The 27,896-nt window shown below is 41.6% G+C and overlaps 3 protein-coding genes across 5 annotated transcripts; 1 reads left to right on the top strand and 2 right to left on the bottom strand.

Moving 5' to 3' along the window:
• Window positions 1-534: 534 nt before the first annotated feature.
• entpd5b (ectonucleoside triphosphate diphosphohydrolase 5b) lies at window positions 535-6,487 on the top strand. Its single transcript, XM_080047628.1, has 13 exons — window positions 535-762; window positions 1,548-1,627; window positions 2,408-2,551; window positions 3,002-3,077; window positions 3,557-3,592; window positions 3,878-3,966; window positions 4,057-4,139; window positions 4,452-4,513; window positions 4,891-4,992; window positions 5,312-5,455; window positions 5,732-5,788; window positions 5,958-6,073; window positions 6,349-6,487. The coding sequence occupies exons 1-13, from the start codon at window positions 537-539 to the stop codon at window positions 6,430-6,432; spliced, it is 1,299 nt and encodes a 432-aa protein (XP_079903754.1). The 5' UTR covers window positions 535-536; the 3' UTR covers window positions 6,433-6,487.
• znf410 (zinc finger protein 410) lies at window positions 6,317-21,803 on the bottom strand. 3 transcript variants are annotated; one of them, XM_080047625.1, is made up of 12 exons: window positions 21,608-21,803; window positions 21,298-21,377; window positions 20,922-20,974; window positions 20,690-20,822; window positions 19,629-19,814; window positions 18,338-18,559; window positions 14,325-14,484; window positions 13,062-13,255; window positions 12,465-12,554; window positions 12,169-12,288; window positions 8,745-8,864; window positions 6,317-7,378 (listed from the first exon to the last, which is right to left on the bottom strand). In XM_080047625.1, the coding sequence occupies exons 3-12, from the start codon at window positions 20,952-20,954 to the stop codon at window positions 7,278-7,280; spliced, it is 1,359 nt and encodes a 452-aa protein (XP_079903751.1). In that variant the 5' UTR covers window positions 20,955-20,974; window positions 21,298-21,377; window positions 21,608-21,803; the 3' UTR covers window positions 6,317-7,277. The 3 variants fall into 3 exon arrangements, with proteins under 3 accessions (XP_079903751.1, XP_079903753.1, XP_079903752.1); XM_080047627.1 differs by having other exon boundaries at window positions 13,074-13,255; XM_080047626.1 differs by lacking the exon at window positions 21,298-21,377.
• Window positions 21,804-23,526: 1,723 nt separating this feature from the next.
• Window positions 23,527-27,872, bottom strand: cipcb (CLOCK-interacting pacemaker b). The gene is made up of 4 exons (XM_080047394.1): window positions 27,520-27,872; window positions 26,848-26,999; window positions 26,584-26,750; window positions 23,527-26,134 (listed from the first exon to the last, which is right to left on the bottom strand). Exons 2-4 carry the CDS (start codon window positions 26,954-26,956, stop codon window positions 25,220-25,222), a joined length of 1,191 nt encoding a protein of 396 aa, XP_079903520.1. The 5' UTR covers window positions 26,957-26,999; window positions 27,520-27,872; the 3' UTR covers window positions 23,527-25,219.
• Window positions 27,873-27,896: the final 24 nt, after the last annotated feature.

Here is a 27,896-nt window from a genome sequence, read left to right as displayed (position 1 = left end):
AGAGTCGAGCATTTCAATAGATTTTTTAAAGTTGCTCCACACACGGTGCAAGTTAAATACCTGAAAAGTAAAGCCTTAGTGGGAATCCACAGTCAGTAAAACTTCTTAAGTGGAAATGTCTTCATGTGGCTTTCTATGTACGCAGGATTTTAAGACATCATAATCCCTAACATACACGTCTGAATTTTGCAGAGAGATGTGGAGTCTTGTTTGAGTCACAGTGTACACACACATCAATATCAAATCATTTAACTCCACACATTTCCCCAAGTCCAACATGGTGAACGAGTGATGTTTTTCTAAAGTGTCTGCAGGAGTTGACTCAGCAGTTAGCAAGGCTGATTTTTGCTGGGGAGTGGTCAAAGCCTTTACTCCTCTGTATGTCGTCATGCTGTAATTTACCATCTTCAAACCAACAACTGCTTGAACTATCAGCTGCTTTATTTTTTTTTAGCAGTTCAAACCATTTTATAATAGAGTTATGGTGCTCTAACACAAGGACCTGTTCTGTTATTTTCTGATTGGCCAGAGTAAAGATGAAGTTCACCGTGCCTCTTCTACTCCCGGTCCTGCTGGCGGTTGCGGGACTGAGCCTCGCCCAGGCCGACACCTCTCTCCTGGGTTTGACCAACAGATTAGGGAGCCTTCTTCCCAGCCTCAGCCGACCGGCCAACCACAGCCGCATCTTCTACGCGGTGATGTTTGATGCAGGGAGCACGGGGACACGCATCCACGTCTACACCTTCATCCAGGGGCACTCAGGTAATACTGGGCAGAGCCGGACAACAACTGGGATAAGACCCAAACTCAGATTATTATTAAGGATGCCAGATCTGATCAGGTCCGGTATTGCCGAAAGGAATTTATTGGATACGAGAGTGAAGCCACCTATCCACATTCGATAGTCTGTTTTTTGAAAGCTTATTATCTTAATACATTTTAAGAACCTAGCTACATGATCTAGCACACACTATACATTTTTAGTAATCAAAACATTTGTCATTGATGTTTTTTGCTCTTTTAAATTAGAATTGCTGTGTTGCTTAAGCCTAATGTCCGATATAATTATTATTAAAAAAGTGCGTGCATTATCCGTATTGACCTATATCCAAAACCCAGATATCAGAATCAGATTGGAACTGAGAAATAGTGGGTCGTGCATCTCAAATTATGATATTGGCAGCATCCAGCAGGGTGAGAGGCAGGTTAAATTATGTGTATTACCGCAGCAAGTATTTCACATGTACTATGAAATTGGATTGACATTGCAAACAGCAGAGTAACACGCTCTCCCTATTCTTTTCCTCGGCTCTCCCTCTTCTTGCAGCCTCTCAGTTCTCTGAACCTGTACTTATTCACTTAAAGAGACAGAAATTACACTCAATTTCATTCACCTTTTAAGTAATAATCCTATTTCGTCAGATTCACGTCAACACGCCTAGTCTGGAATAAGGGGATATGTTCTGCAAGCTAAAGCAGATTTAAGGCTTCTTAATGCTTTTAATAGCTGCTGCATATTTGATGTGGGTTGATCTTGTGTCTTTTAGTGGAGCTGCCTGTTTTGGACAATGAGATGTTCCATTCCTTAAAGCCTGGTTTATCAGCATATGCTGACTCCCCTGAAATGGTGAGTTCTTTGTCAAATCCAATCAATTATATAGAGCCACAGGAAAAGGTCCACTGGCTTTACATTGTATTCAGACACACTGCCAATACCCTCCCTCTGCATGAAATTACATTGATAATGATTGTAAGTAGGAAGTGAGAAAATGAAAACTAGTTAAGATCCCAGCAGCCTGCTATGTAAGGCAAGTGTCATCTCATCTCTAACCTACGGAAGAGTATTAGGGCCACAGGAGAGGAAAAAATTAGAGGAGGAAGTTGGTTTTTCATTATGCACAGATTCTGACTTCCAGTATCAATAACTAATTTCAATAATGGGCTACAACCTATTTTTTATGAAACAAGATATCCTCTAAGCTCCACTAATAACATTTCTCTCTATGTGCAGTGAGATGTAAGACGAAAACGCACAGGCCTTCTAATAGGTGCAACACATGGGGAAAATATTCAATACCTTCACTTGTATACAGTGCAGTGCAGTGTAGTTTTTAGATGAGGTAAGAGGACGTCTGGTTTCGGTAAAAATGAGGCTGAGGCAAAGGTGCATAATTTGGTTTATGAGTTATTGATCTGGGGAATTCAAATCTGTCAGCATCTTTCAAACTTTACTGCAGTCTCGAACTGTCAGATTTATTCTTGACATTGTATTTTGTCTTTATTCACAAAATTGTATTTCCACTTGAGTCCCAACATTTTGTCTTTTTTACTTAAGCTTAAATGCTAACCTGTCATCCTAATGTCAATACAATGCATTGTAGTGAGTATTGTCTCTGTTTTCCAAAAGGGCGGACACACAGTGAGGATGCTGTTGAAGGTGGCCAAGAAGACTGTGCCTCGTCTGGAGTGGAAGAGAACTCCGCTGGTCCTCAGAGCCACCGCTGGACTCCGCCTGCTGGCCCCGGAGAAAGCCCAGGCTCTGCTGGAACAGGTGAAAAAGAAAGTTCCCCTGTACCGAGACGCGACATAGTATTGGGTTCTCTGTAAAGAGAGAAGCTCCTAATCTCTGGCTCTGCATTGTCTGACACTTTGGAAGGATAGGGCGACCTGTTCTCCAGAAGAGGAGCAGGCAGAAAAAGGACAGAGCGCTGTCAGTGCAATGGCAGGTAGTACGGAGACAAAGAGGTAGAGCAGGGATGTTGGAACGGTGTGAGCTTAGTGGGGAAGGGGATATGATAGTAATGAATGGCCCCCTGGGCACCTTTGGAGATAAGAGATACTTTAATAATAATAATCCCCTTGAGGGAACGAATGAATCCCTTCAAGCAGGGGGCACCTCCATATGAGCTACCATTATAGTAGATAACCTTAAGGCCATTTCTCTTCTGCTTACCTTGGCTCCCTTCTCTCCTCCTCCCTCCCTCTCTCTCTCCTTCCATAGGTTCAACATGTGTTTGATGAATCTCCTTTTTTCGTCCCTGACAACAGTGTCAGCATAATGAATGGCACAAACGAAGGTAACGTCTGCTGCCCTGACAAGCAACACATGCGTCAGTTATCACAGCCACTCATGTTCTCTCAGCAGCGCTATGTCGGATTTAGGCAGCCGTGATTTTATTCTGCCCTACTTTCAGTGTGCTGGGGAATTTCTTTTGGGAATCTTTTGTTTACTACAGACATTTCAACCAAAATAACAGGAGTGTTTTGTGATGACACTCAAGCAAAATAGAATCGATCCTCACCACAAAGTTGTTGTGACCTATAAAGGCTGTAATTATGTGGTGAAAATCTGTTATTGTTATGGTCTGTTGTGAAAATGATTAGTCAGCATTTAGAATTGGAGCTCTTACTCACGTGTTGGCACATGTGTTTGTCTATGCGCTGTAACCATTGTAATTTCAGTAAAAAATTGTTTGTCAGCTTTTCTTAAATGCACTTCCACCTGAAATGATTTTTTTTTCTTCTCTTTCCTGGTTTGCTAATCTCTTTCATGTAGGAATGCTGGCTTGGATATCTGTGAACTTTCTGAAAGGTGACTGAGTACTCAAAAACTCACTTACTGTATATTTATGAATTTAACTTGTTTAAATTGTCATGGTGTCTTATCATAGACCCTGGCTCACAAATACACACAACTATGATCATATCGCCTAAAGGGATAGCTCTGATCTTTTTCAGGCTATGTGTTGGGATTTTGTACTTTTTGGGCTGCACATTCTGTGTCAAATACGGTAGGCCTTTTGAAGATAGCATCTAAGGTGTAACTGATTAGCTTCTCACCTGTGGCTGCTGGATTAAAGTGGGAAATGTTTTCCAGGTCATCTGAAAACACAAACCAAGAAGACAGTGGGGATCTTGGATCTGGGTGGAGGATCAACGCAGATCACGTTCCTGCCAAAACTGAGCGTAAGTTGTTTTGCATTTGGAGGTTTGTGTACAACAAATTAAACTCTTTAGTGATTAGTAACCCACTGTGTCCTTCACACTTCACTGTAGAAAACCATTGAAAGAGTTCCTCTTGCTGATTACGTTGCCAGATTTGACATCTTCAACTCCACATTTGAATTGTACACTCACAGGTAACAGATTTGATAATTAATACATTTCTCATAAAACATAGTAATCCTACATTTTGTTTTCATTATTTGTGAAAGCACAAATCAATTCCTGATTTAATCTTTTCCAAGGTGATTTCCATATACTTGTTTTAATTGGCCTCCAGTATTAACTAGTTTGTGTCGTAACTCTAACTTGACTCTAATCTGTTTTTAATTAGGAAAAATTCTATATTTTGTTTAGTCATGATATTGCAGACCATTTGTTTGGCCTATTTTCATAATGACTTCCTGGTTGGTTTTGTAACTGTACACCAATCCTCTTATTTCATCCAGTTACCTTGGAAATGGACTGATGGCAGCGCGTCTGGCCACACTGGGTGCTCTGGATGCAGAAGGTAGTGTGCTGTCAATGAGTAAATGGAGAGTGTGTTGCCATTACCTGTCCGTCAGTGTTGTTCATTTTGAGTTTGTCTCCGAGACACAAACGTGTAAGTGCTCTCTCAGGTGTTCTTTGTCTTCCTGCCTATTGCTCCAAACACTAGGTGAAGGAGGTAAAGAGAAAACCATGTTTTTGTGTGATGTGCTTCAAGTCTTTCTTTAGTATTAAAGAATTCAAGCGAGACGCTGTGATGAAAGACGAAAGGGCTCGAGAGGAAAGTTGTTAGTGACTTTCTCTGTTGTCTAGAGTCAGTCTAAGACCCGGGGTGGTGACCAGGTGGGTAGCTGTCGCGCCCGTTATGAGATTAAAGGAGTCACGTCTGTTCTCTCACAGGGCTGGAGTGGCAGGTATTTAAAAGTTCCTGCCTACCAAAGAAGTTCAGGGATGAATGGAGCTTTGGAGGGCTGACCTATCAAGTGAGCGGGGACCCAGATGGTAAAAATCCTGTATACTTCAAAGTCTAATCTGTCTTTTCGAGTCGAGTGAATCCAACGGTATTGTATGAGAGAATAACCGTTTTTAAACATCCCTTTGAATCGCATTGTGATGGGGTAGGAACGCCCAGCGTGGAGTGACACATTCCACCAACTAAAAAAATAAAATAAATTGTGCGATTACGTGTAATGTGTTGATTACAGCCACAAATCTGCAGTAATGTTTCCAAAGCCCATTAAAATGGACTTAGTGGAATTACGTATCATATTGTTGTTAAAGTATAAGGTGTGTTATTTGCCTCGCTCTGTTTCCTCTCCAGGTTACGCAGGATACAAGCTGTGTTATCAGGAAGTGCTTAAGGTGGTGAAGGGGATTATTCATCAGCCGTATGAGCTCCAAGACAGCAACGTTTTCTATGCATTCTCCTATTACTTTGACAGAGCGGTGGATGCAGGCCTTATCGGTTAGCACACACACACACACACACACACACACACACAGCAGGATGTTATTGCCCATTCCTTTGCTGCAAAGAAGCAGGACAATGCGAATTGTCTGCACCAGTCTCGGTGGATTAAATGAGCAATAGGGGTGCAGTTATTAGAGGAAATGCTATCCTCTGAAAGGGCACAATCTCTGTTATTAGTTTTATGGAAATGTGCACGTAGATCTGCTCTCATTCTGAATGTTAAAACATTATACATGTGAGGTAGATGACCAAAATGACTGTCTGTTCCAGATGGGGTCCACGGAGGGATGCTGGCGGTCAGGGACTTCAAGAAGAAAGCTAAAGAGGGTGAGATGGGCGAAGCAACGCATCATCACTATGACAAATGTGCAGCTGCCTGTACTTGAGACAGCTTCACTAGTCTTCAATGAGAAATCCTGCCCTTGTCCTCTCAGCAGAATACAGATGACTAGTTTTTCCAAGCTAAACCACACGATTCCCCTTTTTGTCTGCCCAGTGTGCAATACCATGACCAAGTCCGCTCCCGTCAGTTCTTTCCTGTGTATGGACATGACCTACATCACTTGTTTGCTCAAGGACGGCTTCGGCTTCAAGGAGAGCACTGTGCTGCAGGTGAGGCCGTAGAGTACCAACCGACAGGGTTTGTGGCCTTGTTTATAACGATGCCACAGTGGGAACAAGCAGTTTTTGTTAAGGTTGCAGGTCTTTATAAAACGTTAATATAGCACGCGCTTCGTCATGATCACCTAAAATAAGTGATATCTGATATAAAAAGTATGAAATGAACGAAAACAAGGGAAATTCTACACAAACATTGTTATTTTATTTCAATAAATACAGAAGGCATTTGAGTGATTTAATGGTGTTCTTTTTCCTCCACTTCCTAGTTGACCAAGAAAGTGAACAACGTGGAGGCAAGCTGGGCTTTGGGCGCCACGTTGGACCACTTCCACGACCTGAAGATCCACTGAGGACGAGGACGGAACAAACACTGCAGATTAAGTTGGTGTCAATAGCAAACAGGAGTAATGGGCACCACCTTATCTAGTGGTTCCAGAAGGCTGCAGAGTGCAGAGTACTTCTTAATTCAATGCATTGAATGCAATTATTGTCAAGTTTTAATATATTGAGCTGTAAATGAGCATGTGTGCTTTACTCACAGAGGAAGTGAAGCACTGGAGGTTGACATTTGAGTGAAAGACCTTACCATTAACACACTGAGGGAATGCAGCTTCAGGCTTTTCTAAATAAACAAGTTATTTCAGATATTTCTAGGTTTTTCTCAGGCTAATAAACGCAGTGGCCTGGCTTGCTTGGCTGCTTCTGCTGTGAGCAATGTTTACGTGTAGCAATGTGATGTGCAGTTTTTGTCAGCTAGTAATATGGATAATGGGGATTACACATGTCTGGTCCATTTCAGTTTGACAGTTAATCACATTAGCCTAGTTTAAAAAAATAAGTGGGACTTTCGAGAACATAATTTGACAACATCACTGCATTTCAACCTCAGACTTGTTTACAATGATAATGCACAACACAATGCATGGTCACTATATATTCATAAACTTTTAAACCCGTCTCATTATTTCTTTGGGAGTATTTGCTTTCAAAAACCTTAGGAAAAAGGTTTTTTTGTACAAACTTTGCCATTCCACAATTCAAAATAAAACCATCATTAATAGCTAATTACAGATATGTACAGGGGTGAAAGTCAGTGATCAATCTATTTACAGACAGATGTATTGTCTAGGTTTAGTCCACTTGGACTGTAGCTCTGCTGATATAGGCAGTGTGTGACATGTTTCATGATGGCAGACTACAGCAGCGCAACAACATCATCGCCATATGCATGGCCTTCGGTCGTCATGGTCACCAATTCGTGTGGCTGAGAGAGAACTACCACCGAGTCTGCAGAGCCTGGAGGGGGACACACAAACAAGTTAAGAGAAAATACCTGGCAGAAGAAATGCTGTCTAATACAGAGTGTCAATCATTACACAGCTACAGGCTTCACGAGATAAAACATTCCTTTCAGGGCAAACCCTCCTCATACATTTGTCCTTGAGTTTCTGCAAGCTTTCACTTGGTTATGCCTTTTGATTGTAATGCTGACACGCCAATTTCGGGAAAACATGTAAAGTGCAGTTCTGAGAAAATAGCTAAGAGCTGGGCCATATGGTTGAAAACTGTAGATACATGCTATATAAAAAATATGTATGGGTGCAAAAAAACATGTAAGCACAGCAATGTTATGTGCAAAACAATACACTAATGTTGAATAACCATTAAGCCATAGACATAAGATTAGATCAAAGAAAAAAAGACTGGGAAAATCAACCAAAGAAGTTAAATTATATAAGAAACCCCCAACTTCTACTATAGCTCACACCAGTATTAATATCCAGTGTATAATGGAGATGCGGCACATTTACTGTAGAAGACTGACTAAAATATTAACACTGCATAGGGTTAATAACGGTTAAAACCATATGAAATGAAAAAGAGAATTTACATCAAGGCCCTAGTAAATCTGACAGCATAGGACCAATGTTAGGTGCTCCAGTTGTATGGGTTGGAACCGACTTTCAGAAAGAAAAAAAATCTGCAGTGGATCTTCAGTAAACAGCAGGACCAATTAAGGCACGTTTGTTCGGCAGATCGATACTTGAGATCACACAAATGTTTAAAAAATTTAAACAGCATCACAATACCTAAACACATCCTAAAGGTGCTAACCGCAGAGGAGCAGCCGTTTCATTTATCACAATCGGAAAGGTTTATCCTGATAGTACATGTTTTAATATGTTTAATTTATAAGCTGGGTGGGAACGATTTTAGAATATTTGAAGTCGTTGCTGAGATTTTGCTGTCTTTTTTCTACTTGCCATGTAACATCATTTTTGTGTTAACAGCTGATTCACCAGGAACAGCAACATCGCCAGTACAAAGACAAATGACACAATTGAGTCATTAAGTAGAGAAGGTTACCAACAAGCTGTGTGTTCCTTTGACAATGAAGCATTTTTAACATGAGCAGATTCCACAGTTACAGTCAAAAGAGAGCTGACAGTTTGGAATTCAACGTTCATTGTTTGAGAATTACCAAAAGGAAATGTCTCACAATGGAGACAACTTCGGCAAACGCAGGTAAGCTAGACTGTTAGAGAGAAGTAGTGACGGTCACAAGCAACGAATGAAAAACAGGACGACAGCAGCACCGCAGGTTCAGCAGAATACTGAGCTTAACTTCAATGATTGTTTATATCGATGTGTAGGAGTCTACCTGGCGATCTCAGCATGGCATGGTGAAGATTCATGGGCTCCACGCTGGTTGTCATGGTGACCATATCGTCTCCGTTTTCGCCGTCTGCCTCCAGCAGACTGCTTTGTGTCAGAGCTTCTCCTGTGCCACAGGCAGACAACAAACTTTCAGCACAGAGGAAGTATCATATCGGTGACTGACATGCAGTGGTGGACAAAGTACTCAACCCCAGTCAAAGTATTGATACAAATATTACTCAACTACAAGGGACATTTGCCCAGTCAAATCATTACTCAAGGTAAAGTACCAGAGTATTTGCTTTTAAAAATACTCAAGTGTTTAAAAGTACTAAGTGTACATTTTTGCTAGATAAAGACTAGGATTAATGTAGGACTCAAATTCCAACAAGAAATGGGGTTGACATTTAGAAGTGAAGTGACAGATATTTTGCTTAAAATATGTTATAAAAGGACAACTTAATTATTGTTGATAGCAGAAACTTACAATCATGACAACATTTGAAAACTTCATTTAAATTATCTGGAGAGAATAGAATATATACCAGAGAGTTCTTGTTCGCGGTAAACATAGTAAACATTTTAAACAATTTAAGAGTCATTTCTGACATCTGGAACAGTGACTAGAGATATGGCCATAGGTGCTCTGATTTGGTGGCGTATTGCTCTGCATCTCTACCACAATTTGGTCTGCATTAAAGAGCGCACCTGTGTGACGTACATGTTTTTCTGTATTCACTTGAAAACCAGCTGAGAGCGGGTACTGTGATTGGTTTCCTTATGGGAGGAACATAGCAATCAACAGCTGACTTCAAAGCTTTTCTTAGCCCGAAAATGACAAATAACGACACGCTCCTTGGAGCGCAGTCCAAAGTACAATTTTTGTCTTCGAAATGTAGTGGTGTGAAACTCATAGGTTTCCACAAAAACAACTACTCAAGTTGAAAATGTACTTAAGTTCAGTACTAAATTAAATAGACTTGTTTTACTGTCTACCACTAGTGACATGCATAGAGAAATCATGACAAACTTACTCAGCAATGAACTTTTGACACTTTACTTGTTTTTTTTAGGGATGTAGTTATTCCAACAAAGTCAGTTTATTAATTCATCCAGTATAAATAAAACAGAAACAATCCCTCTGTTAGGAAGCAGCTTATTCTTTTGCTCGGGTTTTACAAAAGAAGAACCTCTTTGGGGAGGCTGACCCGTATAAATCTGCTGTTTATAATTAGAGCTTTGGCAGCATTTCCGCTGTGGTGATTCAGCTGTGGTGCTTCCCACTGCTACAGGGATGTGACTGGGAGGCAAATTCTCTGTCTGCTCTCATTGTTTCACGCCAAAAGAACTCATTTATGTGGATTTGATGCAATTAGACCATATGCTGCGATGTAAAAGGCTGAAAGAGAATCACTTTCAATCTGAAAAGGTTCTGAAACCGATAGCAAGAGAAGAGAAGGAGTGAACTGGGGCACATTTCCCACAGGTGCAGTGGGAGATCTACTCAAGCATCCACTCGTTTATCTCAGTCATTGATGTTTGAGCAGGGCGATAGGCGCTTCAGGAAATCAATCTGAGTTACTGTGCCATTTCAACTTGGTGACTACACACTATTTGGGAAAAATCTGACCACATCACGAGATGCCTACAGGCCAGTTTCTGCGGTAGACTGTTCTGTCCTCTCTCTCTGCTTCATAGAGATAGAGATATTTGCGCAGTCTAAAACGATTCAGCACCTGCTCCTGAAGAATAAAGAAAAAGTGAATGATAATTTTTTTTACTAGCTAAAAAGGCATTAATTATTCAAGAAGGTTCCAAAATGTACCTTGAACTTATTTAAAATAAAAGATATAGGGGGCTTGAGGCTACATAATGCAAGGATTAGCATATATAACTGCTAGTGCTTAGGCAATAAGTACAAATGTGTTTATTTGTATTAACCTACTTAAATATCTGATCAGAAGTGTGTCTAGTGTGTGCAAAGATTATCAAGAGTACTTTAGGATTAGGGAACTGGTCCGGACAAAAAAAAAGTTTGCCTTTTTAAGCCCAAATGCCATTATGTTCCCTAAAAACTAAAAACACAGTCTGAAAACAGTCAAGGAAGAACTTGTGCCTTTTGGAATATTAACTGTGCTCATTTACATTCAACTTGAAACAAAATTCAACTGACCTAACAAATACAAAGAAGTCTTCTGTAAAAATAAGACCAACTATCAACTTTGGCAAATTAACCATTTGTTTGCAGAAAAAAATATAATTTATGCCCTCTCAGGAAGGATACGAGATATTTAATGTACATGCTGTTCTAATGTGCAGCGCGCTGTTTATTATTAATATAACAGCCCGTCATCAGACACATTTGCACATCGGTCGCTCCTCAAGTAATCCAAGTCTTTTTTTAGTATGGGCAGAGATCGTTATTTTAAGTGTGTAGTTACAAAGTTTCATGTTTAACTTTAGTGTAGGGTTCGTCTCAACCACCGTGCGTAAAGGGTGCATTAGAACAGCTGACGGGAGGAAAAAGAAAAAGGCTCTCACCTGTTTATCTCTTCCTTTTTTATAAGCCCGCCCGCTGTTTATTATTAATATAACGGCCCGTCATCAGACACATGTGCCGGATGTTTTTTGCACATCGATCGCATCAGTGCTTTTTGTATGGGCAGAGATCGTTATTTTAAGTGTGTCTTTATGAAGTTTATTGTTAAACTTAAGTGTAGACTATTGTTTCCTTATCACCGCCGAGTTCCGCTGCATGTTGTTTTGGGTTCGTCTCCACCTGCCGTGCGTAAAGGCAGCACTATAACAGCTGACGGGAGGAAAAAGAAACAAACCAGCTGACGAACGTGAGTAAATACTGCGGGGCTTAAGGCAGCGGTCAATAAAACCTTTTTGCTTTGCTTTTATGCTGCTCTCACCTTTTTATCTCTCTCCCTCTGTTATTAGCCCACACATAGATGCCTATACACTAGCTAATTCTCACACATTGTATGTAAGTCCAATGGGCAATTCTGGTGTCTACTAGACAGGCAGCGGAGATTTAAACGTTTAACCGTCACGACCGCCGTCTGCTCGCTTGCGCTCGTGTGCATGTCATTTGACGAAATGGAAACTTTACAATTGTTGCAAGTGGCCGTATTGTCGTCTTTTCAAGTGAAAAACAACCAACTTTTAGAGAGATTCTGTCTCAACGCCATGTTTGCTGCGTTCTGAACCAAAACAACGCAGCGTGAGTGTCAAGTCATGACGCATTTGCAACAAGCGGAACCGATAAGCGGAATCGTTAAGCAGGCATGTTAACGATTCCAAGGAATTGGTTGACTCGGCACCGGTTCTGAAGAGGAACCTGGTCTCGATTCCCATCCCTGTGAGTGAGTGAGTGAGTGAGTGAGTGATCGAGTGCGAGAGAGGGGGAGACACACACACACCTGTTTCTCTGCTTTCACTGCCGAGCCCCTCTTCTCCGTGTCTCTTCCTCATGTGGACGTTTCTGCTGCCGGACTGGGAGAAAGTCTTCCCACAGATCCCACAGTGATGAGGCTTCTCACCTGGGGGAGACGTGGAAGCAAACACACAAACCAATTGACTCTGCTGTGATCCCTTCTTAATTTCTCAATCTTTCTCTTTAATGCCTATGATGATATGTACAGATGTACATGAAAAAAGAAAAAGAAGGGAAAAAAATGGTGCTCAGCTGTGCACCGGTAAACTCTGCCCCACTCACCAGAATGTACGAGCATGTGTTTGCGAAGACTGGAATACTCTGCAAAGGATCGCCCACAACCATCTGCTTCACACAGGAAAGGCTTCTCTCCTGAAAGCAGCCCCACCACACACACGCGCGCACGCGCACACGCACACACACACACAATAAGAACACTTACCACTTAATCTAGTAAACTCATTATTGCAGAACAAATTCAAAGCAACTCTAATGACAGCTGACCTATTTTAATGCACATGAACTAAAAAATAGGATATAATTTCACTCAACTAAGTGGATATTACAACTCATAGCAAGCTGCTTTTTCGGGGGCAAAATATAAACACTGTTTACTGTAGCTGGTCTGGTCCCCAGATAGAAGAAGCAGACTGTAGGACAAGCCGTGAAATATCTTAATGTCACCCTGAATAAAATATGATAGTACTGTTACTCATTGCAGCAGTGAAATGGAGGCGCCAGTGCTGCTGACTCTTCAAAATCTCCAGCCTTCACTGCACCAAGGAAGCATTAAATAAGCAGGGTCAAATGGCCTGAGTCAGTTATTGCTTTCAGCACGTTTGGGCTGTTTTTCAGCACACGGGTATACCTCCTGCTCACCCCCCCACACACCTGTGTGTATTCGCCTGTGGTTCTTCAGGTTTCCAGCGGTGGTGAACTTCTTGCCACAGTTCTTCTCTTTGCAGGTGAAGGGCTTGTCTCCGCTGTGTGTCCTCATGTGAACCTGCAGCCTCTGCAGCACGTAGAAGCTTTTCCCACAGCCCTCAGCGCCGCACCGGAACATCCGGTCGTTCCTTTTGGGGAAAGATGATCAAACAAACCAGGCTCAAAAGATTTATTTGCAACAAAGTAGGGGCCTGAGCAATATGGATTTTTATGCCAATTCCGATATTAGGGAGCAAAAAAGATTCCGATATATCGGCCGATCTCATTACATTTAATAGATGATAATCAAAAATAAATTACTTATTTTTTGATCCACTAAATGTAGATCAAACAACTGTTACACAGATATGAAATGAGGGCAGAAGATGTTACTGTGTTACAATACTTTTAGTGCATCCAAGAGTCACAAATATGTCTTTAAAGTTACATGGGGCATTTTGAAACTCACATTAAGCATTTCTCTTAGTGCAAGGAACGTCTACATGAATGTAGCTTAAATGTATTGTTTTCTATATTTTTAAGTAGGGCAGATGATGATTATTCTCAGATAAGCTATAATTGGCCAGCAATTTAAATCGTACTGGCTGTACAACTAAGCCCGACACAAGGCTAGACAGGGGGGCGGCAAATAGATTTCCTAAACTGATGTTAGGAACAGTACGGGGACAAACTTCTCAGTCTCAGCTGCGTTTCTCCGCTCTGCCTTTGCAACAGGCAACCTGTGGAAAACACTGTGTGATCCCTCTGCTGTGAAATCACATTTACAGGTCTGATCAAAAACATCTGATGATAAGTAATACAGCCCTTTTAGGTAATAATTATGTTGATTTTAGAGTTCATGCTGGCCATAATAATAAAAAGCTTGCACAATATCCATGCATACACACTTTAAACTGTTACCGATAGCGGTATTTGTTGTTTTCTGGTTTTACTGGCACTAATGGCTTTGAATTAGCCGCTAGCTTAGATTTGACATATAATATATAAATATCTACAATGTAATCACTTGTCTAAAAAGCTGGTAAATGTATTAGCTTGAAAGCATGCATTGTCATTTTTCAAATTGGAATATATTTATCTGCATTAGCCGGGATCTTCACAGGCTTGAATGTGGATGCTTTGGCAGTGGCATGCTGTTTGGACCGCTGCCTGCATCCTTAAAGCGTGCACTGCTGTTTGTGCGGCGTGCTAGGCTACCTGTGCGTCTTGAGGTGGTATTTGAGATGAGCGGGCCAGGTGAACGTCCTGCAGCAGCCCTCGAAGGAGCAGCGCAGGATCTGTTTGGCGAGGGGCCGGCTGGTCCGAGGCTGCAGCTCCCTCTTGTCCCCTTCTGCTGTCAAACTGTGCACGTGGTCCCCTAGGCAACCAGCAGAAGGAAAGCGTGAGTAAGCGGCGGAAAGAACAATCCGGGAGAGCCAGGTGGGCTGGCTGTATAAAAGCTAATGATCAGGCCTGCTGAACCACAGCAGTCAGAAAGAAAATAATCCCAGAAGCTGAATGCAATCACTCCCTTTTCACCTGCTTCAAAAGCCTTTAATAGCTCCCATTTGCTTGAAGCGTGGCACTGGCAACAGTAATGCACCTAAAACTGATGCCCCACTGCTGACGGAAACTTGTCTAATCTAATGCAAGTTAGTGGGGGGCCAGCCATTACACCGGCTCAAATACCAGTTACAGCCTGCTGTAGACTTTTCATTGAACAAAGCACAGACTATTTAAAACCCTTTGCAACCTGCCACAGAAGCTCAAGTAACACAGATGTTTCAGTTGGCAACATCGTGTAAAACAGTCTTGGGAGATCACATCAAAGACATAAAACGTTTTCTTTTTCCCTTTGCCAATTGATCTCTTGTGACCTTATCGAAATATAAGGAGGTCAAGGATAAATGTGGAAAAATCATAAGGATGTTACAAGAGAACATTTGGCTATGAGAGTCCATTTATTAACTAAAACTAGGCTACACGATCACTTGAGGTCAGCCAGAAGCACCTACATTACAATACTGCTTGTTAAGAACTGTGAGAAAATCTGTACATCTCCTTTGCCTCAGGGAAAGGAGCACTTATGCAACTATCCTAATAATAGGCAATAGGAATGCATTGCACAATATATCGGAAATGAATCTTTATCGCGATATTAACATTCGAGGTATACCAGAACATGTTGGAAAGATGGGCATGAAGATGATTTGCTGAGTGATCATTAAATAATGAACAATAAACCATGTTGTTGGAATGAAAATAATGCATTTCATTGTTTGGTTTTTCAGTGTCTATACATAGAATACTTACTGTCTGGGGTCTATGTTGGCAGTGAACTCAAAGCAGAAACACATTCAGTGCATACAAGTTTTTGTTTATTTATCACAAGTAATATCATCAAAGCAATTATTATTAGTATTTCCTGATTTTGTGTAGTCCTAATATGTAGTGGTATACTGTAGAGTTGGACAGAGCACGTACAATGAAGCAGTATTTAAGTAAAAGATCATAAACCATGAACAACAACAGATCCAGGTTGAGATGGGAGGAAATAAACTCAGGGCGGGCTGAGATGGGAATAAACTTTCCTCTCCCAATACTTTTCTAAGCACGGCCTGTGGCTGCAATTGGGCTCACCGGGAGTTCAAAGATCAGAGCTTTAGCTAGGAGCATAGGGCCTTCAATGTCATGGCTCATCATCTTTATCTAACGGGCAGCTTGTGGAGGGAAGTTAAAATGTGCTGTGATGTAGCCCTGATCCCTGTTGAGTGTCTACAACTTCCTACGGCTTCCTAGTCGCTGAGCGGGGGGGGGGGGGGGGGGAATAAAGTTACTGTTTGTCTGTCTAAGATCACAGCAAACAGAGATTAAAGCATGGATAACTTTAAAGCAACACACTGAGACATCACATCGGCAAGTAAAGAAGTTTGGAGTAAAGAAATCTTGACAAATCTAAAGCAGTTTGAGTTGGAAACTATTTGAACCACATACAGTGCCTTGCAAAAGTATTCAGACCGCTTGAAATGTTCCGCATTCTGTCACGTTATAACCACACACGTACATCTATTTTATTGTGATTTTATGTGATAGACCATCACACAAAGTGGTGCATAATTGTGAAGTGGAATGAAAATTAAACATGGTTTTAAAAATAATTTAAATAAAAAACTGAAAAGTGTGGCGTGCTAAAGTATTCAGCCCCCTGAGTCAATGCTTTGTAGAACCACCTATCGCTGCAATTACAGCTCCAAGTCTATTTGGGGTATGTCTCCACCAGCTTTGCCCATCTACAGACTGACATTTTTGCCCATTCTTCTTTAAAAAATAGCTTGAGCTTCAGATTTAGCATCAGATTGGATGGAGAGCGTCTGTGAACAGCAATTTTCAAGTCTTTCCAGAGATTCTCAATAGTATTGAGGTCTGGACTTTGACTGGACCATTCTAACAAATGACTATGCTTTGATTTAAACCATTCCATAGTAGATCTGGCTGTATTTTTAGGCTAGTTGACTCTCTGGAAGGTGAACCTCTACCCCAGTCTCAAGTCTTTTGCAGAGTCTAACAGGTTTTCTGTCCTGTATTTGGCTCCATCCATCTTCCCATCAACTCTAAACAGCTTCCCTCTTCCCTGCTGAAGAAAAGCATCCCCATAGCATGATGCTGCCACCACCATGTTTCACGGTGAGGATGGTGTGTAGCGGGTGATGTGCAGTGTTAGTTTCCGCCACACATTGCATTTTGCATTCAGGCCAAAAACTTCAAGTTAGGTCTCATCTGAATATGCTGTGTCCCCCGCATGGCTTGTGGCAAGGGTTGGAGGAAGGTGCTCTGGTCAGATGAGACCAAAATTGAAGTTTTTGGCCTTAACGCAAAATGCAATGTGTAGCAGAAAACTAACACTGCGCATCACCCTATACACACCATCCCCACAGTGAAACATGGTGGTGGCAGCATCATGCTTTGGGGGTCCTGTTCTTCAGCAGGGATAGGGAAGCTGGTCAGAGTTGATTGGAAGAAGGATGGAGCCAAATACAGGGCAGAAAAACCTGTTAGAGTCTGCAAAAGACTTGAGACTGGGGTGGAGGTTCACCTTCCAGAAGGTTAAATACCCTAAACATACAGCCAGATCTACTATGGAATGGTTCAAATCAAAGCATAGTCGTGTTAGAATGGCCAAGTCAAAGTCCAGACCTCAATACAATTGAGAATATCTGGAAAGACTTGAAAATTGCTTTTGACAGACACTCTACATCCAATCTGATGCTGAATCTGAAGCTTGAGCTATTTTGCAAAGAAGAATGGACAAAATATATCAGTCTGTAGATGTGCAAATGTGGTAGAGACATACCCCAATAGACTTGGAGCTGTAATTGCAGCGATAGGTGGTTCTACAAAGCATTGACTGAGGGGGCTGAATACTTTAGCACGCCACATTTTTCAGTTTTTTATTTAAAAAAAAAAAATTAAAACCATGTTTCATTTTCATTCCACTCCACAATGATACACCACTGTTTGTTGGTCTATCACGAAAAATCCCAATAAAATAAATGTCCGTGTGTGGTTTTAATGTGACAAAATGTGGAACATTTCAAGGGGTATGAATACTTTTGCAAGCCACTGTACATTATCATATTGATAGAGCCAACATAGCGCATGAATGGCTGTTTGCCTTGCAGAAATCTTTGACCCAGGGTTTAGGTTCTCTGAACCCTGCACTCACCATGTTATTGAACGTGCATTACATTATTACAGACGCAGCAAGTGTGATCTGTGTTTCATGACGATGTGGCATCGACAAATTCCACTGGAGATCTGCAGTCAGACTTTTAAGTCTGTGTGTAGACAAAGCTACTAATTGATTTGGAGAGACTTTTGATGAGGAGGGTTGAACACAGTTTCAGTCAGCACTGATTACACCACGTTTTCATCTTATCGCTGACCTCATTTCTCTTCTTTCTGTCTTTGATGCGTGCTGTAAGTATCCCAGCTGATATCATCTCACCATTAAACAGTGCCCCCTTCCATAAACAGGCTTAATTGCTTATGTTATTACCTGTGGGTTTCTTTCTTCTAATCTAATTTTTTTTTTTTACTTAAAGTCTCTAGTTGTGACCAGCCTAGAAGAGCCTAGGCTGTTTCTGGGTTGGGATGGAGGATCTGGCCTAGAATTGACATTTAAGTGTACAATATCTTTCTACTTGTGATGATTAAGTCAAAGTGACTGGTACCGTTGCTGACGCTGGCGGCTCTTGCGTCCTGGCTGGCCTTGGCATCTCTGGCCAGTTGTGCCCGGGTGGCGGCTATCAGGCTGTCGTGTGCCAGCTCCTGAACACGCAGGTACCACGGAGCACTGCCATCGATACCATAGTCCCCCGATGACACGCCCTCATCCTCATCCTCCACACCGCAATCTGCAGCAAAGATCAGCGACTCAGAGGAAGCTGTGATGCCTGAGAGGGAAGGACAGAAGGCAGGAGCAGAGTCACTGTGAAACAAGAAATTATTTTAAAAAAAGGAAAACGCAATAATTTGCTAGACTCATTGTCAATGGCTTGAGCCTCTCTAGGTCACATTTTGAAATCCATTACTGTTACTCCCATCGCGGCAAGCAGTTTGGGGTTTAATGTTATGGCTTTATTCTGAAAGGCCGAGAGGACGCTGGCCAACAGGCACATTAAAAGAGCAAAACGACACTCTATTAATTCATGGTGAGACACTGCAATTGAATAGGGTTACATTTTTAACTTATAGATGTCAACATGAAACTTTGCCAGTTGATGTATTACAATTTTTTAAGAAATAAAACTATATTTTGGCATGTCTAACTTATGCGTAAATTGGCATCTCTTTAAAAAACAAAAATGTAGATGATGATTTGTGATTGACAGCATTAAATAATATAATCATTTTGAGATACTGGCCTTTAAAGACGGTTGTATAGGAGAAATATACAGACGCAAACAGAAAAGATAGATCTAGTCAAATAAACACCTAAATGAGCATATTGGACCTTTAATTTATACTAGTGCGAAAGAAGAAATGTAATGGTAGCAAAATAGCCAAAAATCTCAAAATTTACCAGTGTTTGAAAAAATAAATAGTTTTTGCCTGCTGTGTCCGACTTTGATGTAATTATTGTCGAAAAGTGATTTTGTCTTCTGAGAAGTGTTTTCCATCCTTCACATGCTCTCTGAGTCAGACAAGAGCACGGCACCAAAGATGTATGTCAAGGGAACAAAATGAATTTTTTGGCTTTCCTGCCAAGAGCCGATGAACCATGAGACTTTGCCCGCCAAGGATTATCCCTTCCAGCCAAAATAAATCACAGTTTGCCTGTGTCACCTCATTTATTTTCAGCACTGTGTGTGGAATCAGGAGGCGTGCGAGACCCAGGGTACAGACACAAGATCAGATTTAAGAGCTTTAATGTAGAACCATCGACTCTTTTAAAAATGATGTGTGAAGTCCATCAGGCAGTGAAAGGGATTAATGTAATTAATCATGAAAGTGTTCCTATACCTTTGGCAAGGTTGAGTAGGACGTAGGAGGGGCTGTCTGACTGCTGCAGGTCATGGAGGATGGGTGGGGGGCTGGGCGACGCCCTTGGTAGAGAATGTGTCTGGACCACTAACTGGCTTTGCTCCGACAGACCTCCGAACCCTGACAGGGAGGGTGAACTCTCAGGCTCATGGCTAAGGCCTCCATCTGAGGAGAAAAAAAAGTATTTGGAAGTCCTGATTAAAATAGTGCAAATGAGAACCCCAAATAAGCCGTTTGGCAGGTACAAAGAGTACATTGTTTTAATGGCAAGGGTGTCGACTAACAAACATAAATATGCCGTAGACAATAATCAGCAAACAAATCAATAAATTCAACAAATTCATAATTTGGCAAAAAACCCTAAATAAAAAAATGTCTGTCTTCGATTACAGAATAACTCCACAGGGCAGATTTAATATGTACATGTATTCAATATTTATGGTAAGTTCAAACGTGCACATTTTTTACAGGCACAAACAAAATCACAGGAACACAAGCTCTGTCCATCCAAATACAATGCATGCTTTAGTCCCTTAAGTGATTTACTTTTTAACACAATGTTACAAAGCACAAATCGGAGCTTGGAAATGTATACAAAAGGAGAATATAAACATAGCCAGAACATTGAAGAAATGGACAAAGATGCCATTCACAACAGTTTGACTGGCTCTTTTAGGACTTGATCTACCATACGCGGGTTATGTATTCTTCTTCAATTACACAGATGTAAGTGATGAAGCAGATCTTTTTTTCTCTTGTACTCTGAGGCACCCTTTAGAATCACAACCCTTCTTTGATTTTCTATCTCGACAGTGGAAGTGTTACACATTTTTGTTGTACTACTACAACTGTAAACTACGTGGCAGGCTCACAGTAACAGAGTCATAGTCATATCACATAAAAAAGCCACCACTATTAATATTGTGTGACATCACATGTCGTAACACTGGAGATGAGCGAGCCTCTGAATACCGCAGTTAGTATTTGGGCCAGTGTTTGGACAGGACCAGAGAACGGTGAGTTGGCTGCTGAGTGCTGACCTGTGAGCTCCAGCGGGTTACACAGTGAGCTCTCGGCTGAAGCCAGCAGAGGCAGGCACGGATGCTTGGACTCGGAGTCCTCCAGAGCCTGCACCATGGGGATGGAGGCGTTCTGCACAAACTGCACCAGCAGCTGTGGAGAGCAAAACATCACACACATCAGGACGTGGAGCTCATATCAAGAAAGGGTGTCCTGCGCTGCCTATGAAATAACGACAAAGAGGAGAATTACCTCTGGTTTGGAGTCCAGCTCATCAGAAAGCATGGGTCACCCTTTTGTGGAACCTGCAGAAATCACAGAGATTTTTGATTTGATTTGATATTTGGATCCCCATAAACTGAGCCCACAGCCAGAGCTATTCTTCCTGGAGTCCACTCAACACCTGTGCATTTTTACATTGCAGTGCGTTATAACATTAAAAATACTTCAGTTCACAATATTACAACAACATTGACAGTCACACAAAAACATACAAGACAGCCAAAGAAACAATAACAAACCATAAAAACAAAAACACCACAACAGATAATAAACAGATAACTGATCCATCAATCGCACACACATTTGCTACAACGACTGGCTTTATTCTTGTCAGAACAATATTCACCTCAGATTAGAGCTGCTATGAGATTCTCTGTCGGTCATAAGCGACGAATGCAGGTCATCTTTGGCAAAACATCACACAATCTGCGGTCACACACACACACAACAGCTCAAATGACAAAGTAAAGCCTTACGTGTTGGGCTGATAGTTGACTACAAGTTTGACAATTAAATGGGAAAATAACTAGCCGGTCAAACCATGTGTCTACGTGTAGTTTAAACTGTTTGGTACCGCGTGAGGCTCTACTAGCACGGATAAAAACAGACAAATGACAGACTACGTTGTTAACTTAGCTAGCAGGGTTAGCACTTACCAAACTAGCCACCGGGGCTACCGGACAGATGTTATAGCCACCCGGTGTCACCGCCCCGGGCTCCGACGATGCAACGTGCAGGAATTTAACCCCCTTAAATCTTCGACGACACAAAACGTATTCTTTTAACGTGAAATACTTTGTGGAAACCGAGTTACAGCGTGACAGCAGCTCGATATCTGCCCCAAAACAAAATAGCAAGTCTGTTCTGGTTCTACGGAGTCTCTGGTGGAACAATGTTAGACACTTCCGCGTTTGCCCACACAGCATCTCGTATCATCAACGCCATCCAGTGGGCACAAGCGGTAACTACAATAATAAGAGGTTTGTAATTAGTATCCATACTTTTTTTGCTGTAGTTTTGAAGTAGCGAAGCCGTTTTACTTTGAACAGTTTATTTAAAGGAAGCACGTGCAAACATAGGCCTATACAGAAACACAAACTCACAGAGGCATTCTTATTAGACAACGATAAGCAATTGCCTGGGGCCCCAAGTTACCAAAGAAAAAATAATAATATTTTCCCTAAAATGTACACTGCCCAGTGGGATAACCCACTTGAAAGACCACTCTGGTCTTGACGGACAAATTCACAGGCCACACCGTAGATTTCTTTTAAATATGGGTTGTGATCCTTCGCCTTCGTTTTTCATTCCATCTCCAAGTTTAATTTTTCCAATTGTTTATTTTTATTATGATTATATTTGTGATTTTAAAAGATAATCAAATGGGAGAATGTTAGGGAAAATATTATTGTGTGAATATATTAAATATATTTACACTATATTGTATTATCATAAATTGTGAATCTTCATGGAATCGGTCAAACTGCTCTGACCTCAGTCTTGTGTAAGATAAAGTCAGGTTGTTTTATGTACTGGAGACTACTCCTTGTCCTCTTGATTTGTTATGTCTCACTACCCCAACCCTGAAAATCTAGTAGTAGGCTGAAATGTTTGTGCGTTATTAGATTTCACTATAACTTCTCTGTATGACCACCTATCGTTGGTCACTTCATTACAATCCCCTTGCTGTATTGTTCGTCTTGACCCTTGTTTGCAAACAATAAAGATCTGTTCTATTTTGTATTTAAACATTGTGTCGTCTGGTATTAACTGCCTAAATTCTCATCTTTTAAAGGTTGATATTTCAATTCCACGACAGAGCCAAAGCCAAAGTTTAACACCCAAGTTCCTCTCTGTGTGTAATTTCCCCAAACTGCCAGAATGGTTATCCAGTAAGACAATAACACTAACTTAGAGTGGTAACTGTATAGAGTGAAGACCTAAAACATTTGTGATATTATTGTCATTACCCCAACTAATCATTCACAAAATAACCCAGTTTAACCCACAAAACATTTCGAGTTTGTGTGGCAAGACTTCCAAACTTTTTTTTAACTTTATTATACCTTATACCTTATTTGAGATGTTCCTCAAGCATTGTGTACGATTAGATTTAATATTATAAAATGTTTAAAGACAGATTATTAAAAACACTTTTACTGCTAGTGATCTTTTTTTTTAAAGATGACAATATAAGTGCTATGCGTGGTTGTACTTTAAGAGTGCTAATATACACTACTGTGCTTATATTAACTCACAATGCAACTACGGTATCCTAAACAAAGGGCATTTTTCAGTCAGCCTTAAATTAGCCACCATAGCTGCCATTAAATTCTGCCCAGAAACTGCAGCAGAGCTACTCTTTTAGTGCAAATCCAAAGTCCGAAGACATTGGTTTTGGATATTAAGGCCATAATTTAAGAACATCCAACAAATCTCCACAACTATTCATAGTTTGGAAGTTGTAATTGTTGGTGCACAACAACTGGTATTCATCAAGAAACCTGACTTAGTGTTTATCCCAAAAAGGTTCACACAATGAAATCCCATTCAGACAAAAAGACACACAAACAAGTTTGTACTTAATTCTGACATTATTGTCACATTAAATTACATCAACATGTATGTATAAAAAAAACACAGAAACCAAAATGATAGAACACAGGACAATGAAATATGTCTGACTTATAGGAAGCATACTTCCTACTAAGGTGCTATCAGGGAAGCATCTAAATGTCTGTAAAAAGATTTGCTTCCAGCTAGCTTGCTCCACATTACAGCTGCCATTTACATTATGGGAATTATTGCAAAGGTCAACAAGGCATGCCAAATCCTCAACATCAAGTTTGAAAATGCAGTAGGAACTAAAATGGCACTTAAGGCATGTCTGTATATTGAAAGATGCTGACTGGCAGAGGCCCTGAAAGCATTAAATGTGACATGAGTTCCTTAAGTCCGTCATGATCATCAATGTGACATAATTGCAATTGTTGCATGAAAAAACTCAGATTAGGTACACACTTTGACTGTTAACAGGATGTCTTAAACAAAACATGAGTGGCAGTGGAAACACAGTTTCAAATAAACTACCATGAATGATGCAAAACTTTTGGAACAACAGAAATGTTAACCAATCAATTAATCTAGGGAGACATTGTGTTGTAAAAATTGAGAATTATACTCGTTTTCTAGTTTGAGAAAACACCTTGCCATGCACTGATGAAAGTTTAAATGTCCAGTCTTAGGGTTTTTTAAAATCAAGCTTCCAGATTCGGAGCCTGTTTTGTGCATTCACTCGGTAAAATAAAAGTTTTGGATTTGTTCATCCCTTCCATGCCTTAGATTCAAATCTGTTAGGGATTTTGGGTGTTGATTGCCAATGAGCAAGAGATGACTGTGCAGCACAGTGTGGCACAGTCAGTGTGAGCTGTGGTTCTGGTGTGGTTTCAAACTTTAGATTTCTGACACACCAAGCAGACAGCTGGCGAGCAGGCAACACTTTAACTGTGAGAGAATAGTTTTGTTGTGTCCACTGTCTTTCATTGACGGCCCTAGTACCACCTTATCTGAAGCCATTTGGTTGAGCTTGTTAAATCAGAGACAGAGAGCACTTTCTGAACTGACTGACCTAGCAAATCTGTAATTTCACTGATTCAGAGTGGCTTCTTCTCTCTCTCTTTTTTTTTACAACAAGCTAAAAGCCACAGGCAGACAACATCAGGGTACAAGGAAGGAAAGCACACAATATCCATTGAAGCTTATTAAAGGGGATTTACCAATATTCTTTACTCACACAATTGATAATCAGAGCATACAATGAGACTATTTTTAATATTCTTTGGGGGAAAAAAAGGTAGGAAAGTTTGCTTTGCTTCTCTTTCCGTGATGTTGCCTGGAATATAAATACAGACTGCTGACCAAATAATTTCCTGACACAAGTGCAGAACATATGCGAATGTTGGCAGTCAAATGGCCACCAACTACTGTATAGTGTTACCATGAGTTCAAGTGCAACAGAAGACATGGCAACAAAAAGTCTTTATCTGCACCAAATCTTTTAGGTCAGTTTGGTGTGTCAGGGCCCTAAGGCAGCCGGCAGCCTGAATGTAGGCCACAGCACACTGCGGGAGAGAGTTTGGGGTGGGGGTGTATATTGTGGCGCACATTACTTTCAGTCCATCTGGCTCTGCACGCTCCAACCCCCCAACCCCGGCCATCTTTCCCCCATCTCAGTCTATAGGATTACAGAGTGGCCCCCTAGTCTAGGCCTAATCTGCCTTTAAACTGGTGTAAACAGCTCTTTCCTGCTGCGTGTCTTCCTCCTGAAAGCTGGCCAGCAGTTTCACACAGATGCTGGTGTCACCGCTCATCAGGGCCTTAAGGAAAAGGTCTGTGTCTGCTTTGAGCTGGTCTATGTCGCTCTGTGTGCGTCGGTTCTCCCGGTGGAGCTCCTTGGTGCGGAGGGCGATGTCTAGCAGGCCAGATTTGCTCAGGATGTTGTAAGTGTTGCTGAAGCGCTTCCTCTTTGTATCATCATTACCATCACCGTCGTCCACTTCTGGTGAGCAGCTCTCATCTGTGGGGCCCTGGGGAACAGACACTGTCTGGGTTTTGGAGTCAGTGGTGTGAGAGAGAGACAGGGAGGTGGTGAACTCTGATTGGCTGACAGTCGATGAAGGCCTCTCCCTGGCAGGGCTACTGCAGGCGCTGGACTCTGTTGTGCTCAGAGTAAGTCGACTCTGGAGCAGAGGAGACGTGGTGCTGGGGCTTGAAGGAAGACTGGGAGTGGATGAGCGAGAGTGACAGGCACTGCTACACTGACTTCTCTGCTGCTGCCTCTCTCTCCGACAGTGTTCCCGGTGGCTGGAGGTGGAACTGCGGCCTCTCTTTGACTCTGATGAAGAGGAGGAGGTGGTGGAAGATGATGAGGAGCCAGTTCCTCTACCTGAGGAACTGGAGCTGTCCCCGGGATGTGGAGCGATCTTGGGGTAAGATTTCAGGATGGGGAGATACTTCTTAGGGCGTCGGTGTCTGGAGGAGCTGTCTTTGGGGGCAGGGGAAGCTTGGCGAGAGACCACAGGTTGGAGGAAGACCACCTGAGGCTGCTGGACCACGGTGGGCTGAACCACCTCCACTTTGGGACTGAAACCCCAGGATTTCAGAGGAGGAGGATTATCTCCAGGCTGCAAAGGCAAAAATTGTCCAAATTTAGTAAAAAGTAGGATTACTCAAAGGCACTTTCCTATTTTACATTAGTGTGATTATTAAAGAAATTACATTAAGACTTTCATTTCTTATACTCCCAGTTTCTAGTTCACTCTCACACATGCATACTTTACTTTGTATATCTCCATCTTTGTGTCTGGACTGGAGGCACTTCAATTACTTTTGTATGAGAATATGATCTAAAATGATCTCCATCCTAAATAGAGATGCCTTTTGGAGGAGGCTCGGTTAACATCCGGTAAAAAAAAAAATAGAAAACTAAAAATAATAACTCAGCTAGACATACAAACTCAGCAGCAAAGGTCAGCATGCAGTTTAATCCTTTTGTAAACTGTCTCCCTTATTTTTGATCACAGCTCTGGTTTAAGCTGTGGGGTAACAGTTTAGCTGTGTGGCAGCTGTGTACCTGTTTGAGGAGGACATTGTTCATAATGATCATGGAGGAGAGGTTGGAGTAGGAGCCTCCCACCACAGCCAGCCTAGAGGGCTGGCTCCTCTTCTGTGCAGCAGGGCGGGGGGAATCCTCCGAGTCTGTCATGGTGTCCCTTGTGCTCATGTGCTCAGAGCCTGCATCTATAAACAAAACATAAGATCAACTTGGGTTTGAATAAGGGACATCTTTACTTATCTTCCAATCACATTTTTAAGTGTAGAAGGAACAATGGCGAACCTGAGAATCCCGAGTCTCTCTCTGAATCGGTCCGGGAGCCTCCAGACTTTATGATGCGTGGTCTGTTTGCTGCCCTTGAGTGACTCTCGGCTTTCCTTTTGGAACTCATCTCCAGTCCGGTAGTACTGACGATTTACTCGGCTCGACAAGTCCTAACAACAATAACAAAAACGTATTCAAATATTTTAACAAAACAACAGCAAGTAGAAGGTATGTCAATGACAAAACATTGAGTTGTGTGGAGACACCTTATAGCCGAACCACCATAGCTGTGTGCATGCATAAAAAACAAGCGCTCAAAATACAGGAAATAACAGTAGCATACTGAAAGTAACCACATAAATGTAGTTAGCGCTATAAAAATAACGTCGTTTAATTGTGTAAGTATGAGACGTACCACAAACGTTAATTGAGCGTGACTTCAAATGTAGATGTTTTTAAATTACATGTAATATGACGGCCTAAAAGCAAGTGTGCACTTTGAAGAATACATGACGGACTCACATTTAAAGTTAGCCTTGGATAGCTGCGTTACGCTAACTTAACAACGGTTTCATGCAAAGCTAACGTCTTTATAGGTCCATGGTCTGAGCGTCGTTAACAGACAGAAATACACGGTCCGTCCATAAACACACCAACACACGTTTTAAGAACACAAAAGAATATCCGTACTTTGTCTTTGGTCCTGTTCCAACGGCGTTGTTTCCCAAGCTGAATGGTACGGGGGCTCACAGGCGGGTAGCTATGTCTGCTGTTGTCTCCTTGGTGTGGCAGTTGCTGTTGCTGTGTGTCCAGAAACGTCGACCAGAACTCGGTATTCCACGGTACAGTACACGAGACAGACAGACAGACCGCCCCTCCCCTGTACACTCGGTCACATGCGGAGCACGGTTGCAAATGCCGTTAAACGTTGCAATTTATCCGACCTCTGAGAGCGTCAAAAGGGAAAATAAACTGTTTACAGCCCATGGGTTTTCGCCAAAGACTCATAGACTATATAAAAAAAATTACGTAGTTGTTTTACGCACGTCTACAGACAATTGTTCATT

This window comes from Ammodytes marinus (genome assembly GCF_949987685.1).
Source record: "Ammodytes marinus genome assembly, chromosome: 19".
NCBI lineage: Eukaryota > Metazoa > Chordata > Actinopteri > Uranoscopiformes > Ammodytidae > Ammodytes > Ammodytes marinus.
This window is presented reverse-complemented; position numbering and strand designations above follow the sequence as displayed.